The 21,024-nt window shown below is 41.0% G+C and overlaps 1 protein-coding gene across 2 annotated transcripts in view; it reads right to left on the bottom strand.

Moving 5' to 3' along the window:
• Window positions 1–301: 301 nt before the first annotated feature.
• The window catches only part of BTBD9 (BTB domain containing 9), a 516,152-nt gene continuing 495,429 nt past the window's right edge, over window positions 302–21,024 (bottom strand). For both annotated transcript variants that reach the window (XM_078155391.1, XM_020999576.2), the window contains one exon: window positions 302–4,915. In XM_078155391.1, the coding sequence (XP_078011517.1) occupies window positions 4,583–4,915 (333 nt within the window). In that variant the 3' untranslated portion in view covers window positions 302–4,582. The remainder of the gene's footprint in view (window positions 4,916–21,024) is intronic.

Genomic DNA, 21,024 nt, shown 5'->3' with positions numbered 1-21,024 from the left:
ATCACTAAAAGGAAGCTCACCTCTGAGTTCCCTGAGAAGAGACACTAAAATCTCCCTCTTTTCTCACAGCAGAGAGAGGTGACGGACTACTAGGGCAGAGCATGACGTGCAGTGTCAGTTGCATCTTTGTATTGGATATTTTTGTTTGTTTTTGTCACAAGGGAAGACAATCTGTGAAGTGTGTGGGAAATGACTGTGAAGACAACACGATGTATAAAATCCTAATTTTTGCAGTAGAATCATTCATTGAAAATAGTTCAACCTTCCCCAAATTTTCAAGGAATAAGACACAATATATGTGTTAGGGATCAACAGTTCATTTAATGGGGGAGCTGGGGAGAGCCAGGAGTGACACTTTTAAGAGAAATAGATGAATTTCACATACCAACTAATAATGTTTTGAGCAAAAATTTAGATGAAGGAAATGAGTATTGAAGCATAAGATGTGGAGAAAAGGGGGGAAGGGGCTGACAGAAAGGAAAGATCAAAGATTAGATTATTATTGCTATTTTAAGTTTGAAGTGCTAGGCGACAAACCTCCTTCCACTTAAGTGTAAATCAATGTCCCTAAAATACAACTGTTCCCAGCCCTGAGACCTGGAAAGGGCCCAGGACCTCTGGTCTCTGGACCCAGCCACAGATGGCCTGGGCTAAGCCAAGGCCCCATTTGTACTCTCAGAGGCATCTACAGATGTCCCTTCTCCCAGGGCCTGGCCTGTTTTCAGTTGCCCTTAGACATGTGAATTCTGGTACTATAACTTCAAAGCCCTGCAGTATTCTCCCCCCCTGCCTTCAGTAAAATAAGAAGCCAAAATGAAGGACAAGAGAGTGGGAAAGGAAGACAAAACCACCCACACCTGCTCAGACTTCTGCAGTTTCTCCAGGAAGATCGGCCTGTGTCAACAAGCAACGTCATCATGACAAATGAGAAACATTTACCCCAAACAAAAACCCTGTAAATAACCACTGGTGACACAGCCCTGTTGCCTCCTTGCTGGTAACAGCTGGCTGTGAGCCAGGCGTGCTGGATGGGACTCTCAGAAGGGGCAAGGCCAGGCACAGGCCCAGCCCACCTTTTCCTCATCCAGGCCAAACTGCTCTTCTCACCTCTGTACAGCTGGGTCATTCCTCCTTGAGAATTAGCATCAGTACTGATCCCATCTCATGACCCTTCCACCCTTCTCCTCACCTCCTCCCTCCTGAGTCTTTCTCTTGGCCCCCACTTCAGGCATTGCTCATGTTTTCCACGCTTCACAGCATCCCCTGTCTTCCCTCCCACCCCTACATCCCTTTTTTTGTTCTAGTCAATTAGTTCATTCTTGGAGTTCATAGCTCCAGCGAGGAGAGAAGTAAGAGGAGAGAAGTCAGTTGGGGGTGAATACTTGTCGGGGGTTCTATCTTATGCCCTGCAGCCACACACATCATAGGTGTTCAATCTGCCACCTGAGTTTCAACACTTGCTAAGTTCCTTAGGCCCTTTTCCAAGTTCCTTTGATGGGACTCCCTCTTCCTCTTTAAGCCTTTCTTAAGGGGCTGGGCATTCTTTGCACTTCACACTCCAGTATGATGCATCTTGAAATGGGGCTCTTCAAGATCTCATGGCTCTAGGGGGCGTCACAGACATTTCTCTACACCTCTCCATATCTTGTATTCTTGAAGAAACACAACGGTGATAAAACATCTTCATAGCTAAGAATGGCCCTCAGTAGCACTTCACTGTCTAGTTAATGGGTTCGAACCAAGATATTCAAACTCCTCTTAGGTGGAAAAGAGCCAGGCTGTGTCGGGAGGGCAAAGTTCGAAAACTTAGCTGAGTCACTTCAGTTGGATGAACATTCCTTCCTTTTTCACAGTTCAAGAGTGAACCAGGCAGTAAGCATTCCTTAGTTAAGTACCTACTATGTAAATAGCTGGGGAGTTGACGAGGGGGAGGAGACACTAAGCTCTTTCCATCCTCTGGATGGCTTTTGTACAGTCCAGTGGAGAAGGAGAAGGCTGGAAGACGTCAACATGTAGGGAAGAATGGGTCATTAGGGTCCCAAGGTGAAGTGGCTGCAGTGATAGACTCTTTGGGTTTTGAAGCTTACTTGTTTTACTTTATTTCCAGATGTGCAACTTGGCCAGGGTATTTTCCTAGGCAGCAGGAAACGTCTTCCACAAATACTTAAGCAATGGCTATGGAAGGGCAGGCAGCTAAGGGGAGGTGATATTTCCCATCTCCATAGAGTAGGAGGGACTAGTGAGGCAATCAAAGCCAGGTACTTGTCCCTACAAAGGTGGCTTTCATGTTCAAAATGAAACTTTTGCCTCAGCAATTTCTGAAAATCTTAATTCCATCCTATAAGATGACTAAGCTGGCTAATTTGGTTTCCCGATCCAGGAGCTTGGCTCTATGATGCCCAGGCTATCTGAAGCCCAAGAAAGTGCTAAGCAGACAGGAATTCTTCATGTTAATTGGCAACTAGAGGTTACTCAATGAAACAAGTAGCATCCAAACCCCAGAAGACTGCCACCTGCTATGGGAGGAGCAGGCAAAAGAACTTGTTAAGGAGAGTCATGTTCCTGAATAAACACTCTCCACCCGTGTGGGGATGTCTGGGATTCAAAGAGTGGGAAAATGGGCAAAAAGAAGACAGCAAAACCATCAGGAGCGGAGAGTGGGCCAAGAAGGACCCAGTCCTTCCTAGCAATGACCCAGCTAGTGTCTGGAAGGTGACTTCAGACAAATTTCTGGCCTCTTCCCAAGCCTCTCAAGCCTTTGCTCCTCCTCCCATCCCTCCATGCTCCCTCTTCTCGCCTTGGTGTCTCTCTGCTCTGGGTCGACCTATGTTCAAAGTGAAGAGAAACCTTTCCACTTCATCATGCAGTTTGATGCTATCCTACTATCTCAATATTGATATATCATTCAACGTGAAATTAAATAAGAAGAAAAAGCATGTTTAATTCGCTGACCTGCTTGATCTTTCTATATTCCAAGCAATGTTTTTCGGATGCCAGAAAAAGAAAAAATACCCAAACCAAAGCAAACCAGTTTTTTCTGAGCCAGGTCCAGGAATTTGCTGATGTCCCCTAAGTCCAATACTTTAAGAGACAGCAGGTTTTCTTAAGCTTCCCAGAAGCACTGGCATCCCCCTCTTTGGTGCCCTCCCCCCTCCACCCCTTCCTACCTGCCAAACAGAGCAAACCTGGAGCTCTCCGAGAACAGCACTTGGGGCTGGAGAGGGAGCTGATGATAACCGTGAATATGGCAGGAAGCTCTCAAGATAAACCAAAAGCAGACAATAAATCTGATCAAATTACAGAGGACAGTTAACACTGAAGGGGGAGTTATGAAGCAAGAGACAAGATCAAGGCAGATAGGGCTACAATAGTCAAATGAGATCATTTTTATGAAGATCAGGAAGAAACCTTCTTCTAACAGACTTTTAAAATCCCCAGTTGAGTATTGTAGTCCACAAATACACCTTAAAAAAGAGAGAGAGAGAGAGAGAGAGAGAGAGAGAGAGAGAGAGACCTAAATTGCAAAATCCCAGTTTTGTATTCCTGATATCCATTATTACGAGGAGTGCAAACAAAAACAGGAAGCCCTGAACCTGTACAGATTTCCTGCAGAAACTTCAACCTGCCCAGAACAGACTACAGATACACATCCATCTATCTACACCTAGAGATATAGATATGCACACATGTATATTTTCCATTAAACGAGCAGGTGCTGGGACTGTTTATGTGTCAGAATCCCAAAGCTGAAAAAAGCACATAGTTGCTCCAGATACATTTCAGGAATGACAGGTTAATAACTCTGCAATTCAAGTGATTATTAACTATGGTGTCCAAAGACTGGCTTTCTCATTGTGTATTTTGTTATACCTTCTTGAAGGCACCTCCTTGTCAGACCAGGTGCTGCAATCAGCTACATTGGGCCTCATTTCAAAGACATGCTTGATATTTTCCTACTTTACCCCATGCATAACCGTTCAGAAATAAGGGAGGGGAATTACTGCCTCAAAAGGGACTTAGAAAAAAAAATTACCATCTGAGCTTTTCAAAGAGATCTGGAACACCTATGATTCAGCAAATTGAGAATAACCAAAAGAAATAAAAATCATTTAGTTGCCAGGGCAATGTGTTCCATAAAAATAAACACTCCCACCAAAAACCCATTTCCTAAAGGGTGACTCCAGGTAATAAATGCCTAATGTATTCTCTTCCCAGTCTAGTGTTCATATGCCATTTTTGTATTCCAACATGAGTCTGTCTATTATTTCCTTCTGTTCCCTTTGCCTGGGTTAGATTAGAGAGGTAGGGTGTTAATGGTAGACTTGATGAAGATTGAAGACCCATTTTCTCCCCCTGGAGACCAGCCTGATTTGAACAAATTGAGGCAAGCAAAGCAGCCCCCTTTCTGTCCTTGGGAGAAAACCTATTCTATTTCCGCATTTTCAGGCAGCCCAACTCCCCTTTGGAAACAGCAGCAATAGGGAAAAAGTCATATAACAATTCCTGTCCAAGAAGGACAAGGACTTCCTAGTGTCATTTGGGCCCAAACCAAGTCACTGCATCCATCCTTTGTCTTCATCTTTTATTGGGGTTGAACAGGTGATCGAGAAGTGGGTCCTGGGAGGGACTGGTTTGAACTGCTGCTGGAGGGTCGAAGCGGGTAAAGGACCAGCTGCTGCCCCCCAGGGCTCTCCTCTTCTCCTGACGCTGCCGCGGCGGCTGTCGAGGTCGCTGCCGCTGTCGAGGCTGTTGCTGCCGCTGTCGAAGCTGTTGCTGCTGTTGTCGAGGCTGTCGCAGGTGCAGCTGCCGCTCCTGCCGCCCCTGCCGTTGCTGGCTGTGCGGTGGCTTCCTCCTTGCTCTCCTCCTTGTGGGTGCTGCTCTGCTCTGGACATTCAAAGTGTACACAGTGGAATACCTGGATGAGAGGAGACAGATGAAGAACCCAGTGAGGAGCAGCCAGACTGGGCACTGTGGCATCTGCAGGTTCTTGGCCTGCAGCAGACCCAGCACCTTCCTAGGAGAGCTACAAGGAAGTAAGGATTGCGAGGACCTGTCAGGGGGTCTCTGACAACCTTCAGATCCAAAATGCTTCAAGTTAGTCAATCACACCACGCACAATTAGTTATTCTCAACAGAAGTCCAGCATTTCTGGTCTCCTTTGCCTCATCCTTCTTTTCCTTTCGGTCTAAAATCCATGAGTCTCTTTTTCTGCGGTTTTAGGCCTTTGAGAATACCACCCAACCAAAAACATCAAACGAGGGAACACATTTATCTCTAAATGGTTGTATGACTCTACATCCCATTATCCACTTCTAATGCCCAAAGCAAAGGAATTAAGCCAGAGCAGAAAGCTAGTGACATTCAATAGCCTTAAACACTGCCACATTTGAAAATACAACATGGGACAGCAAGTCTGTCTTGTGACTGGTGTTCTTGAGCACTGAAAGGAATACTGAATGGCCTCTATCATCTATAATAAATCCCTTTGGTCTGAAGAAACTAGGACTAACCTGGGAGAGGTGGAGTCACTTTTCCCAAGGATTGAAAGCAAAAAGGGCTCTTCTCCAGACCTAGGACCAGATATGTGGGTAGTGCTGGCCGGCCTACGTGCATCCAGCAGCTCCCATTAATGACTCAACAGTGGCACTGCCATCAGGGAAGACGGAAAATTAAGCTGTGGGATCAAGGAGGTAGCAGCTGTCACCAGCAGTCCTGATAAGGACAAGAGCCTATCTCCTCTCCTCTCTATGTAATAAGTAAACACATGGAGACCCAGGATCTGTCACTTAGTGTCTGAGGCGGGTCCATCAGTCTTCTGTTACATAACTATCTGTATCTGGAAGAAAGGTGAGTAGCACTGGGTGAAGCTTCTTTGTTGCTAACAGTGCAGGGGTCTGGAGTTCCAAGGTTAGCTTTCCAGATGTGTATCTATGTGTTCCTGTGCTGTGCATAACTTGAAAGGATCCCCTGAATTATGCTGTAAGGTGCTCAAAATCTTGGGTACAAAGAACACTGAAGGATGGGCGGGTGATGACTCTTAAATAATAATAAGGTGAGTGAAGCCTTCATCCTCGACACACCTATGGCCCTCACTATCTCAGCAGTCGTGTTCACATCAGAGGTGACAAGACCTTATTAGGGTAGCCTGTTGGAAGGATGATATGCTTGGGAGTCTTCAGATCTGGGTTCTAACCCTGGCACTGCTACCTTTGGCATCTGGGGTGAGTTATTCCCCTCTCTAGACCTCAGTTTCCTCATCTGCAAAAGGAAGGAGGCTGGACTGGATGGACTAAGGTCCCTTCCAGCTCTGAGATTCTGTGACTATATGGATCTATTGAACTCTTACTGTGTTGCCCAGGCCTGGGGCAGAAATCTGTGGGATAAGCTTTGGATTTCAAGGACCTTGTTTGGGAGATAAGACCAATATACATGAAGCAACAACAAAAACACAAAAAATCACCAGATGTTAAATTGCATGTTACAGAAATGTTACAGGAACTCAGAGGACAGGAAGACCAATAAGGCCAGAGTAGCCGGGGAACGCTTGCTTCACAGAGGAGGGGTGCCTTGACCTGGTCCTTGAAGGATGGAGAGGACTTGAACAAGAGAAAAGAGGCACTAATGTTGGTGACGTGATACGCTGATTCAACCATTCTGCAGAGCAATTTGGAAATATGCCCAAAGGTCTATCAAACCATGCATACCCTTTGACAAAAGGGGCATACCAGGCAGGGGAACAAGATAAATGCAGCATGGAAGCTGGCTGAACAGTTCACCCAGGGGCAATAGGGCAGCTGGTCTGAGTAATATGGTAGGAGGCTGCTGAGGGGAGGCTAGGCAGAAGAATTTAAACTTGATATCGTAGGAAATAGGGAGAAGTGTTTTTGGGGAGGTTAGCTACATGATAAAATTCTAGGAAGATTAATATGGTACCTGTGTACAGAATGGATTGGAGGAGGAAGAAAACTAGCTGGGGCTAAGAAGCTGTTGTAGTGATCCAGGTGTAATATGATCCTGGCTTAGGATGCTAGGCAGAGGAAAATGAAGCGGAAGGGGATGGATAACAGACATTTCAAAGGAAAAATGAATGGGACTTGTTGACTAATCAGACACAGGGGATGAAGGAGAGGGATGAGGCAAACACGATTCCCAGTTTCAAGCCTGGATGCCTAGGAGAACAACAGGTGGTGTGACTGGCACACCTAAGTCTTCTCTTAGGGAGAAGCCCAGGCCACCTACAAATGGAGCTTCACACTACCTATCCCCTTTGTTTTTCTCAGACTTTGTTTCTGAGGAAATAAAAGTCCCTTTCCACACATCCCACCCACACACACCCTTTACATTAGAATAAAGTTGAGGGGCGGGGAGCAGACAAATACATTATCAAATTATGTAATATATTTAAAATAGAATTTCCTTTCTTCCTACATCACTCTCTCCCCCACATCCTTGTTCCAACTTATATATTATTCTTGTAAAACTGAGAATTTCAAAATCTTACATAAAAGATCAACTGTGCTCAAGGCGTTTTCTAACCTTCACTCTTTTCTAGTTTCTCCAGACTCCATTTTTGTTCCCATAACCCTTTAAAGTTAATTTCTTTCTTTCCTTAAAGGTAAGATAGATATTGTCCTTTCTGATAGTTTTTTCATAGAACAGTTTTACTGCTGAAGCATTCACTGCTGTAGCTGTATTCAACAGATTCAGCTAACGTTTATTAAGCACCTGCTGTGTGCAAGGCTATAAAGCTATACAGAAAGATATGATGGAATTCCTGCTCAAGGAGTTTATTAATTGGAGGAAGGAGAAGGGAGAGAAGACTACACACAAACAATTGATAAAAGTCAGTGTGAAGGCAAAGAGCAGTAAAGAGATTGACCTTGGGGGAGTGAGGAGAACAGCAGATATCATTTGAATAGAAAGAGATTGGGTTTGGTGGCCTCCTCCTTTCAGAATCCATCCCTGAGCTGTCCATAACGATCAAAGGCCTAGATGCCAAGCTTTCAGTTTCTAGGGTCCCACACAAAATCAATGCTGGGACCAATTAGGGGCTGAGGGCACACTTCAAGTGCACTCAGTCAGTCCATTAGTATTTATTAAGTGCCTACTACATGCCAGGCATTGTGCTAAGTGCTAGGGATAAAGAACAGCAAACAAAAATCAGTCCCTGCTTTCAAGGGGCTCATGGTCCAATGTGGGAGTCAACATGACGACAACTATATATAAACACACTACACACAGGATAAATTGGAGAAAATCAATAGAGGAAAGGTAAGAGCATTAAGGAACATCAGAAAAAAGTCTCATAGAAGATGGGATTTTAGCTGGGCCTCAAAGGAAGCCAGGTAAGCCAAGAGGTGGGGGATAAGGAGGAAGAGTATACCAGGCATAGAATACAGCTAGTAAAAATGCCCAGAGTCTGGAGATGGAGTGCCACTGGATTGCAAAGTATTTGGAAGGCAGTAAGGTGTGAGAAGACTGGAAAAGTAGGAAGAGGCCACATTATGAAGGGCTTCAAAAGCCAAAGGATTTTATATTTGACCCTGGAAGTGAAAAGGAGCATCTGGAGTAAAATGAATTGAGGGTGGGTGGGTGGGGGTTAGGAAGAGTCAGACATGCAATTTGGAGAGATCAATTTGACAGCTGAGTGGAAGATGGGCAGAACAACCAACAGGTAGTTGCAACAGTCCAGGAATGAAGTGATGAAGGCCTGCACTGGGGTGATTGCAGTGTTAGAGGAGAGAAGGGGGTTTATATGAGAGATGTTACCAAGGTAGAAATGACAGGACTTGGCAACTGATTGGATGACGGGGAGTGAGAGAGTAAGGAGTGGAGTATGACACTTAGTTTGTGAGCCTGGGCCTGGGTGACTGGGAGGAAGGTGGTACCCTGTACTGTAATAGGAAAATCAGGAAAAGGGGAAGAGTTGGGGAGGGGAGATAATGAAGTAAGTGGTACACAATTTGGTTGTTATATCTGGTAAATACAAGGTTTCAAAAGGGTGGTGATAACTTGATACTATCATATGTAATCTATCTTCTTTTCCAATCAATCAATCAATCAATCAATCAATCTTTATTAAGCATCTACTTCTGTCAGGCACTGTGCTAAGTGCTGGGAATACAAAAAGAGACAAAAGACAGTCCCTGTCCTCAAGGAACTTACAATCTGGTGGGGGAGAAACATGCAAACATAAATACAAAGCAAGCTATATACAGGATAAATAGGAAATAATTAACAGAGGGAAGGCCTGGAATTAAGGGTTGGGTTAGACTTCCTATAAAGAAGGGATTTCCCTTGAAACTTGAAGACTTCAAGGTTCCTAGCATTGGAGACTGCAGCAGTGGTGGTACCACTATCAGAAACGAAGATCCCGGAAGAAAGTAGACGGTGTATGTATTCAATCTCTGCTCATTTCATCTTCTGTAGGCTCCACATCAATGCTAAAGCAGGGGCCAGGATCCCAGGCATGATAAACTGTCATAATTTTAAGCTAAGGTTCACCACTGCAATCAACATTTTTTGATAGTATAGCTTCTTGTCCTAGGACCATAAATCCTTTCACTGACATTTAAGTGAAGAGCTGGGCCTGATACACAAGGGACTTGTAACGAGAAACCTTAACTCTAGACATAACTGTGATATGGGTTGCTAAAAGTGGTGATATAGAGCAAGGTGCATAGTCTTGTATCTACTATGTATCATTCTATACATTTTTTGTGAATACAGTTTAATCTGTTTTCATTACAGATTTCTCCTTTCTCTATCCCTTCTTTCATCCCATTCGCAGTCCTGTGGTTACCTAACTCAGGTATATAACTGGAGTCCACTGTAGTTTTGGGGGGGCTCACTTGGTACATACTGAATTAGCCTGCTTAGAGGCAGGGGTCTATGGGGAGATCCTGACTTTGCCCTCCAGAACAGTTGAGGGGAACAGAACCTTTAGATCATGACTGAATGCCTAAGCTGTCACGGCTCCCTTTTTTTGCAAGGAAACCACAGAAAGTCACTCATGTCATTTACTTCAATAAGTCCATGTGGGAGATACTTTGAAATGTGCAGGCAGTGGCCACTCCATTCCTGAACTGCCTCCCTGGTTGATCTCTGGGTTTGGCTGGTGCACCATGGCATTTCCTTCTTCCCATCCCTAACTCATGACTTTGCCCACTTTCTTTTCTTTCTGTGCTCCTCCCTCTGTCCCCTCCTTTGTAAGTGGCCCAAACGAGGGCTTTCTATTCCCTTGGGAACCCACGTGATCTAATTTCTTCTTTCCTGAACCTTCCCGTGTTTGCAACACCCTTTTGGAAAGGAAGTGACCAAAGCTGAATGAGGCATACAGGGTGCAGATGCATTATTGATTTATGCAAAGCCATTATCATAGTAGCTGCATTATTTTCTCTCCTCCTTTTCTGCAATCGTGTATCTCATTAGCCTATTTGATTGCCACTGCACACAAAGCGGGCACCTTCACTGAACCATCTTCAATAGCCTCTGGATCTTTTTCCTGAGAGGAGCTGGCTAATTTAGAATGTAGTCGTGTGTATGAATCCAACACAGCTTTATTCACAACCCATGCATCCTTCTTTGTAGCTGCTGTTTATTATCATTTTGTCTTTCCTCTTGGAGCCATAATTCTCACCAAGTTTTGGGTAGTCTGGTGTGTTATTTTCCTCCCAATTCTTGGGAGTGATATATATTAATGTGTTAGCGCTTTCTCGGTGATCAGACTAATTCCTCCTCTGGCTACTACCCACTGCCTTTTATTAGAGGGATTCCTCAAACACTAATTGCTCATCAGACTTTCAGGTTTTGAGAAGCCAAAGCCACTGCCAATTTTCTCAAGTTAACACAGGAATTCTCTGCAAACTTTAGCACAATTCAGGAAAATTTAATAAATGCTGATCAATGATTCTACCTTGTTTCCTGGCTTCTCCTAAGTAATTTTCACTGACTGCTTTCATGTCAACCAATACAAAAAGGATTTCTCATTCCAGCTTTCAACTTACATTTACACTGTGACGTATCTTTATAAAATAGATACCTACTTTTCACTGATACACTGATATCTACCCATAAGTCAGACAAAAAGACATGGCTTCTGAATTATGTTACCCTTCAAACTTCCCATTTTTCTTCTGCTCTTTCTGGTATGACACCATGCACCTACTCTATTCAATAAATATTAAATGAGGATGATGATGATGGCAGGCAGCTCACCTTAGGTGCTGAAATATGAATACTTTACGGATTTTAGAAATGTTTTATCTCTGCACATTTAAAAATGCAGACCAAGTATTTTTCCAAATATGAAAAAAAAATTCTTTCTACAAATCAACTTTTTTTAAGCACACAGCAACAATTCATTTATGGCAGGAAGAGAGGGCTGGGAAGGATACTAAGTGTATTTCTCACAGGAACTATTTCCAAGTTAGAAGTGATTTTTTTCAGCCCTGTACCTTAAATTAACATTTGCACCTACTCTATCTCAATAAATATTAATTGATGATGATGATGATGATAGGCAGCTCATCTTAGGTGCAGAAAAATGAACACTTTATGGATTTTAGAAATGTTTTATCTTCACACATTTAAGAATGCAGACCAAGTATTTTTCCAAATATGAAAAAAAATCTTTCTATAAAAAAGTTTTATTTAAGCATACTACAACAATTCATTTTGGGGTAGGGAACATTGGTAAGGATAGTAAAGAGTATTTCTCATTAGTAATTATTTCCAAATTGGAAGCTAATTTTTTTAACCCTGCACCTTAAATTAACATTTGCTTTAAGTATGAAAGGATAAAAAAAAGTGTTTACAAATGTTTCTGCCATCACTAGACATGAGCATGGCTTCAGATTCTAGATCCAATGGATTGTGAGTAGCCCCAAAGTTGTTGCTTCTTCTGAATCCCCAAAATGTGAAATCTGTGTATACTGTTGCCACATGGGGATGGTCTGCTTTGCCTAGTTTTTGCCCTGTCTTGGCCCATGAGCTCTTCTTAGGTCATACTGTCTTTGTGGACTCTGAATTCTGCCTATTCACTTAGTGCCCTGACTCTTTGGCTTGTGTCCCTGTCTATGCTTTCATCAACACTATGCCTCCCCTCTGGAGCTGGACTCTCTTGGACAGGTCTTGCTTTTGTGGACTACAGATTTCCCCATCCCAATGGCATTCTTTGCTAGGCTGCTGCTGCCCTCTTCAGGCTCCAGGGGAACTTGCAGGTTCACAATGTTAACCCTGAATGATTCTAAGGCCTCACAGGGGTCAACGTTTCTGTGACTGTAAAGGCTTTCAAGTTTCAAAGAATCTTGGGAGTTGAAAAAGAACTCAGAAAGCATCAAGTCCAACTTCCCGCAACACGCAAGGATTCTCCCAACAACATCCATGAGCAGCTGTCATTCAGTCTAGTTGGGAATTCGCTATGTTCTGGAGCAACTTGTTTCAATGCTGAAGAACAAAAATTGTCGGAGAGGCTTTCTTTATATAAGCTCTGCCATTTTTTGGTTCTGGTTCTGCCCTTGTGAACTATCTAAATCCCAGCTCTCTTCTACTTCTTAGGGGGAAAAATGCCTCCCCTGAATGTCTCTATTTCAACCCTTTACAATCTAGTGTCAAGTTTTAGCACAGTTATACAATTTTTCCTCAAAAGTCATCAACAACTTCCCAATTCTCAAATCCACATAACAATACTCCTCATTTTCTTTGATCTATCCTGTAGTACTTGATATCAATAACACTAATTTCTTTTGGACATTCTCTCCTGCCTAGCTTTAGAGGTACCACATTCTTTTAATGCTTCCCCTCTTCTAATTGTTCTTTTTTTTTTTGCCTTATTCACTGGCTCCTCATCTTCTCAAACCTTTACCATGTTTCCTTAAGATTCTGTCTTTTGCCATATTCTCTGGTCTCCTCTCTCTTTTTTCTCCATACCTCAGCAATCATATTTATTCCCAATGCTTCAACTACCGTCTCTATATAGATGATTTCCAAAATGTGTGTTTCTAAACTATGACCTTTCTTCTGAGTTCTATCAATCAGTAAGCACTTATTAAGTGCCTACTATACACCAGGCACTGTGCTAAGTATTGGGCGACAAAGCTTATATTCTATCAGGGGAGATGTGTATATACATAAGTACATAAGGAGGGCTCTGGCAGATGGAATGGGGAAGGGGAGCTGATGGAGGCCAGGAAGGATCCTTGAGAGATAAAGGTGAGGAGGAAACACATTCCAAGATTTGAGGACAAGCGCAAAGGCACAGAGATAGGACATGGGGTGTCCTATGTGAGGAGCAATAAGATGGTCCAGCTGGCTGGACCCTACAGCACAAAGAGGGGACCACTGCAGAGGGAGGCTAGAAAATTTGGTTGGGAGGGCTTTTAAATGTCAAACAGAGAAGTTTATATTTGATCTTAGATGCCACAGGGTGCCACCAAATTTAATCAAGATGGGGAGTGACTGTTAGACCTGCACTTAAGGAAGGTCACTTTGGCAGCTGTGAAGATAGCTTAGGGGTAGCTTGAAGATAGCTTCTGCAATAGCTGAGGATAGAGGGGGTGAAGGTAGAGGTCATGGGAGAAAGGGGATGAATGCAAGAGATTCTGTGAAGGTAGAAATGTCAGGATCTGGCAACTGATTAGGTATGTGGGGTGAAGGACAAGGAGCTGACGGCAACACCAACATTGCGAATCTATGACACTGGAAGGATGGTGTTGCTCTTGGCAGAAATAGGAGAGTTCATAAGAATGATGGATTTTTGGAGGAAGGTAGAGACTTCTGTTTCAGACATGTTGAACTGAAGATGTCCATAGAACATCCAATTTGAAATACCCAGTGGGTAGGTGGTAAAGCAACATAGACTAGGGCTGGAAAGAGAGTTGTTGTCAAATAACAACAAAACCCACAGGAGCTGATGAGATCACCAAACTAAATACTATAGAGGGAGAAGAGAAGAGGTCCCAGGACAAAGTCTTGGAATATGCTCACAGTTAAGGTCAGAATAGGGATCCAAAGAAGGAGTGTTCATTTTTTTAATTAATTAATTAATTTTTAGTTTTCAACATTCACTTCCGTAAGTTTCTGAGTTCCAAATTTTCTCCCCATCTCTTCCCTCCCCCCCATCCCAAGATGGTGTGCAATCTAATAAAGACTCTACATATACATTCATATTGAACAATTTTCACATTAGTCATGTTGTAAAGAAGAATTAGAACCAATGGGGGAAATCATGAGAAAGAACAAAAGGAAGAAAAAAAAAAAGAAAAAATGACACCAAATAATGTGCTTTGATCTGCATTCAGACACCATGTTCTTTTTCTGGATGTGGATAACATTTTCCATCACAAGTCCTTTCGAGTTGTCTTGGATCCTTGCATTGCTGAGTGGAGATGAGTCGGTCAAAGTTAGTCATTGCACATTGTGGCTGTTACTGTGTACAGTGTTCTCCTGGTTCTGTGAAGGAGTTTTAGACAGGTTAAGAGGAAAATCAGGAGAGAGTAGTGTCACGGAAACCCAGAACAGAAGAGTATCCAGGTGGAGAGGGTGACCAAGAGCATCACATGCTTCAGAGAGGTCAAGAAAGATGAGGATTGAGAAACAGCCATTAAATCTGACATTTAAGAGATCATAGGAAACTTTGAAGACAGCAGTTTTAGTTGAGATGAGGCTGGAAGCCAGATTACATGGAGTTGAAATGTAAGAGGAAAGCAAATGAGAGCAATGGGTAACGTGGCAGTCATAAAAGCTAACTGAATCGTGGGCTGCATTAAGAGGGTCACAGTTTAGAGAGGTGACATTTCCATGGTAGCTTGCTCCTGACAGAATTCATCAGGAGTATTGTACTCAGTTCTGGGCACCAGTTTAAGAAGGATGCTGATAAATAGGAGAGGGTCCAAAAGGGGCATCTAAGATGGTGAAGGGTCTTTAGTTACTGGCATATGAGGACTGGTTGAAAGAAATGGTCATGTTTAGCCTAGAGAAAAGAAGACTCAGGAAGCCTAGAATAGCTGTCTTCAAGTATCTGAAGACTTGCTTTGCATTTGTAAAAACATCAATTTTTTTTTCAGTTCCAAATTCTCTCCCTTCCCCCACCTCCTTCTCTCACTCATTGAGAAGGCAATAAATGTAATACCTATTACAAATATGAAGTTATAAAAAACAAATTTCTGCATTAGTGATGTTCAAAGAAAAAAAAACAAGAGGAGAAAAAAAATATTTCAGTCTGTATACAGAATCTAACAATTCTCTGTTAGTGGGTCCTTTGAAAATTGTAGTGGGTCACTCTGTTGATCAGAATTGCTTTTTTTTCCCTGTATGAAATTATTTAATTCTCATGATAAAAAGTGTTTGATATACACACACATACATGCATGCATATTTATATTCTATTTGCATTTTTCCAGTAATGTAAGTATACAATTTTTCACTTTATTCATTTCTGAACTATTTAACCTTTTGCTAATCAAAATGAAAAAAAAATTGTAGCAAATAAAAAAAAATGATGCATTTGTCCTTTGACTTAGGGCCCCTTAGTCTCTGGGATCAGATGGGCAGATTTTTATCAGGGGCAGCCTTAAAAAAAATAAATATTTCTTTTTTCTGTATTAATTTCTTTTTAGTTTTTAACAATCACTTCCATATGCTTTTAAGTTTTAAATTTTTCTCCCCCTCTCTCCCCAAGATGGTACGCAATCTGATATAGGCTCTATGTATACATTCCTATTAAACATATTTTCACATTAGTCATGTTGTAAGGAGGAATTAGAACCAATAGGAGGAACCACAAGAAAGAGGAAACAAGGTACTGCTAGGTGGTGCAGTGGATAGAGCAATGGCCCTGGAGTCAGGAGGATCTGAGTTCAAATTTGGCCTCAGACACATGATACTCACTAGCTGTGTGACCCTGGGCAAGTCACTTAACCCCAACTGCCTCGAAGAAGAAGAAGAAGAAGAAGAAGAAGAAGAAAGAAGAAGAAGAAGAAAACAAAACAGAAGAAAAAAAGAGCAAATAGTATGCTTCAATCTGCATTCAAACTCCACAGTTCTTTCTGTGGATGTGGACAGCATTTTCCATCATGAGACTTTTGGAGATATCTTAGATCCTTGCATTGCTGAGAAGGGCTAAGTCTATCAAAGTTAGTCATGATACAACGTGGCTGTTACTGTGTAAGATCAATATTTCTTTTGATTCATTTTGCCTTCCCTTAGAGTTTCCTCTGGGAAACTACCAAATACAGAGAAGCTATTAGTGATGCTTAGACTTCTTAAGATGTGACCAACAGGGTCCCTTGCTCCTAGATAAAAAAATCAAGAAAAAAATAAAAGAAAGAAAGAAAGAAAGAAAGAAAGAAAGAAAGAAAGAAAGAAAGAAAGAAAGAAAGAAAGAAAGAAAGAAAGAAAGAAAGAAAGAAAGAAAGAAAGAAAGCCATTGGGCCCATGGAAACCTACAAAATGTGACCAAAAAGATATACTGGAATCACATAGGACTCATAATAACCCATATGGTCCCTGACATTCTAGCAAAATTGCTACCCTTACTTGTCCCAAACTATCTTTTTGTACTAATTATCATTATTATTTACCAATCAGTACATTTATTTATTTATTTTTTAGAGTTTCCTATGGTATGGCTTATTTTTTTCCATTTAATAGTATTTTATTTTTTCCAATTACATGTAAAGATGGTTTTTTCAACATTCATTTTTATGAGATTTTGAGATCCAAATTTTTCTCTCTTCCTTCCCTCTCTAAGACAGCAAGCAATTTGATATAGGTTATACATGTACAATCGTGTTAAACATATTTCCACATTAGTCATGTTGTGAAAGAAGAATCAGAACAAAAGGGAAAAACCATGAAACAAAACCCCAAAAAAGTGAAAATAATTTGCTTTGACCTGCATTCAGACTCCATAGTTCTTTCTCTGGATGTGAACAGCATTTTCCATCATGGGCCTTTTGGAACTGTCTTGCTGAGACAGAGCTAATTCTATTGCTGAGACAGAGTTAATTCTATCATACATAGCTGATCATCGCACAATGCTGCTGTTACTGTGTACAATGTTCTGGTTCTGCTGATTTCATTCAACATTAGTTCATGTAAGTCTTTCCAGGGGTTTTCTGAAATCGGCCTGCTCGTTATTTCGTATAGCATAACAATATTCCATTACATTCATATGCCACAATTTGTTCAGCCATTCCCCATCTGATGGGCAGCCTCTCAATTTCCAATTCTTTGCCAAAAAGAGCTGCTATAAATATTTTTGTACATGTGGGTCCTTCTCCTGTTTTTATGATCTCTTTGGGATACAGCCCTAGAAGTGGTATTGCTGGGTCAGTTTTATAGATCCTTGGGCACAGTTCCAAAATGCTCTCCAGAATGGATGGAGCAGTTCACAACTCCACCAAAAATGCATTAGTGTTCCAATTTTCTCATATCTTCTCCAACATTTATCATTTTCCTGTTTTGTCATACTGGCCAATCTGAGAGGTATGAAGTGGTACCTCAGAGTGGTTTTAATTTGCATTTCTCTATTCAATAGTAATTTAGAGCATTTTTTTCATGACTATAGATAGCTTTAATTTCTTTATCTGAGAACTGCCCATTCATATCCTTTGACCATTTGTCATTTGAAAAATAACTTGTCTTCTTATAAATTTGACTCAGTTCTCCAAATATTTGAGAAATGAGGCCTTTATCAGAAACACTGGCATAAAAATTTCTTCCCAGCTTTCTGCTTTCCTTTTAATCTTGGCTGCATTAGTTTTGTCTGTGCAAAAACTTTTCAATTTAATGTGATCAAAATCATCCATTTTGCACTTCATAATGTTCTCTGTCTTCTTTGGTCATCAATTCTTCCCTTCTCTATAGATCTGACAGGTAAACGATTCCTTGCTCTCCTAATTTGCTTATGGTATCACACTTTGTGTCTAAATCATGCACCCATTTTGACCCTATCTGCCTATGGGAGGTGAGATGTTGGTCAATGCCTAGTTTCTGCCATACTGTTTTCCCAGCAATTTTTGCTGAATAGTGAGTTCTTATCCCAGAAGCTGGAGTCTTTGGGTTTATCAAACAGTACGTTACTATAGTCACTGACTACTGCAGCTTCCTATTCCACTGATCCACCACTCTATTTCTTAGCCAGTACCAAATAGTTTTGATGATTACTGCTTTATAATACAGTTTTAGATCTAGTACAGCTAGGCCACCTTCGTTTGCATTTTTTCCATTAATTCCCTTGATATTCTTGACGTTTTGTTCTTCCAGATGAATTTTGTTCTCATTTCTGTAGCTCTATAAAATATTTTTTGGTTGTTTGATTGGTATGGCACTGAATAAGTAAATTAATTTGGGTAGAACTGTCATTTTTATTATATTAGCTCAGGCTACTCATGAGCAATTCATATTTTTCCAATTGTGTGGATTTGACTTTATTTGTGTAAAAAGTGTTTTGTAACTGTGTTCATACAGTTCCTGGGTTTGTCTTGGCTGGTAGACTCTCAAATATTTTATACTGTCTACACTTATTTTAAATGGAATTTCTCTTCCTATCTCTTGCTGCTGGGCTTTGTTGGTGATAAATAGAAAGGCTTATGACATATGTGGGTTTATTTTATATCCTGCCTTCTATGCGGGGCTGGAGGCCTTACAGCTGACTTGCTGTGCCACTGGCCTGCTGAACCACGACTGAAAGGCCTCCACTGCTGAACTGTACTGTGGCTAAGAGCCTCCCACTGTCTTGCCTGGATGCTGTCTGTGCTGGGCTGCACTCTCCTTTCACTCAAATGAGACAGACCTTTCTTGAAGTCCTTCTAAGTTATCTTAAGCTGGAAAATTATTTCACTCTGTCTTTTTGTAGGTTCTGTCACTCCAGAATTCATTTAGAGGCTTGATTTGATGTTTTTTCCAAAGAAATCTGGGGAGAGCTTGCAACTTCCTGGTTTTTCTCCACCATCTTGGTTATTGGTCAGAATTAAGTCTTTCATAGTTGATTATTTTTACAGCAATAGCTGTTATTGTAGAAATTTTTCTCCTGGTCCTGCTGACTTCAATTTACATTGGTTCATATAAATCTTCCCAGGCTTTTCTGAAAATATCTTTCTTACGGCACAATAGTGTTCCATCACATTCATATGCCATAATGTTTTCAGAATTCTCCAGTTGATGAGCATCCCTTCATTCTCCAATTCTTTGCCACCACAAAAAGAGCTACTATATAAACAGGTCTTTTGTACATGAGTCCGCTAGTAGCGGATATGTACAGTTTAGTAGATTTTAGGAAATAGTTCCAAACTGCTTTCCAGAATGGAAATAGTTCACAGCTCCACCAACAGTGCATCAGTATACCTATTTTCCTACATCCCTTCTAGCATTTGTTATTTTCCTTTTCTGTCATCTCAGATGTGTATAATGTGGTACCTCAGTTTTATTTTAATTTGCATTTCTCTAATTATTAATGATTTAGAACACTTTTCATATGACTATTGATAGCTTTGAGTTCTTCCTCGGAAAACTGCCAGTTCATATCCTTTAACAATTTATCAGTCGGGGAATGGCTCTTATTCTTTATAAATCTGGCTCAGTTCCCTACATATTTTAGAAACGAATTATCAGAGAAACCTGTTGCAAAGTTCCTCCACCCCTCTCCCCAGTTTCCTATTTATCTTCTAATTTTAGCTGCATTTTGGTTGTGTAAAAATGTCTTAAATTTATGTACTCAAAATTATCCATTTTACCTCCTGTGTTTGGTCATGAACTCTTTCTCTATACATAGATCTGAAAGGTAATTTCTTCCATGCTCTCCCAATGTGCTTATATCATGCTTTATATCTTAATCATGTACCCATTTTGACCTTATCTTGGTATACAGTGTGAGATGTCACTCTTTGCCTAGCTTCTGCCAGACTACTTTCTAGTTTTCCCAAAAGTTTTTGTCAAATAGTGAGTTCTTGCCCCAACAGTTGGAATCTTTGGATTTACTAAACACTAGGTTACTGTATTCATTTGCTTCTGAATGTTGTGTACCTCATCTGTTCCATTGATCAAGCACTCTATTTCTTACTCAGTACCAAACTGTTTTGATGATTAGAACTCTATAGTATTAGTTTGAGATCTGATCCTTCTAGGACCCCTTCTTTCCTAATTTTTTCATTGATTCACTAGATATTTTTGATCTTTTGTTCCTCCAGGTGAATTTTGTTATAATTTTTCTAGGTTAATAAAGTAATTCTTTCATAGTTTGACTGGAATGGTATTAAATAAGTAAATTAATTTAGGTAGCTTTGTCATTTTTATTATGTTGGCTCAGACTGCCCATAAGCAGTCAATATTACCCCAATTATTTAGATCTATCTTTGTGTGAAGTGTGTTTTGTAATTGTGTTAATATAGTTACTGTGTGTAGACTTTCCCAAATTTTATACTGTCCATAGTTACTGTAAACAGAAGTTCTCTATTTCTTCCTGTTGGGTTATGCTGGTAACACAAAGAAATGTGGATGATTTATACAGGTTTATTTCATATCCTGCAACTTTGCTGAAGTTGTTAATTGTTTTGATTAGTTTTTTTACTTGACTTTCTTGGGTTCTCTAAGTAAACCATCATATTATCTGCAAAAAGTGATAGTTTTGTTTCCTTGTTGTCTGTGCTTATTCCTTTGATTTCTTTTTCTTGTCTTACTGCTATAGCAGTACAATAGTCTAGTACAATACCGAATAATAACTGTGATGGTGGACATCCTTGTTTCTCCCCTGATCTCATTGGGAAGGTTTCAAGCTTACTCCCATTACAGAAAATGCTTACCCTGGGTTTTGGATAGCTACTGCTTATCACTTTATGTAAAGCTCCATTTATTTCTATGCTTTCTAGTGTTTTGCTTTAAAAAAAAACCACAACAGGAAGGGAGGTTGTATTTTGTCAAAAGCTTTTTCTGCGTTTGCTTTATATTTGAAGGGCTGTCATGTAGAAGTAGTACACTTGCTTTGTTTGGCCCCAGAAGGCAATCAAGATTAATGGGTGGAAGCTG

The sequence above is a fragment of the Phascolarctos cinereus genome, unplaced genomic scaffold (genome assembly GCF_003287225.1).
Source record: "Phascolarctos cinereus isolate Bilbo 61053 unplaced genomic scaffold, phaCin_HiC Scaffold_5;HRSCAF=322, whole genome shotgun sequence".
NCBI classification, from domain to species: Eukaryota; Metazoa; Chordata; class Mammalia; order Diprotodontia; family Phascolarctidae; genus Phascolarctos; species Phascolarctos cinereus.
The sequence above is the reverse complement of the archived record's forward strand: the minus strand, read 5'-3'. Positions and strand labels throughout refer to the sequence as shown.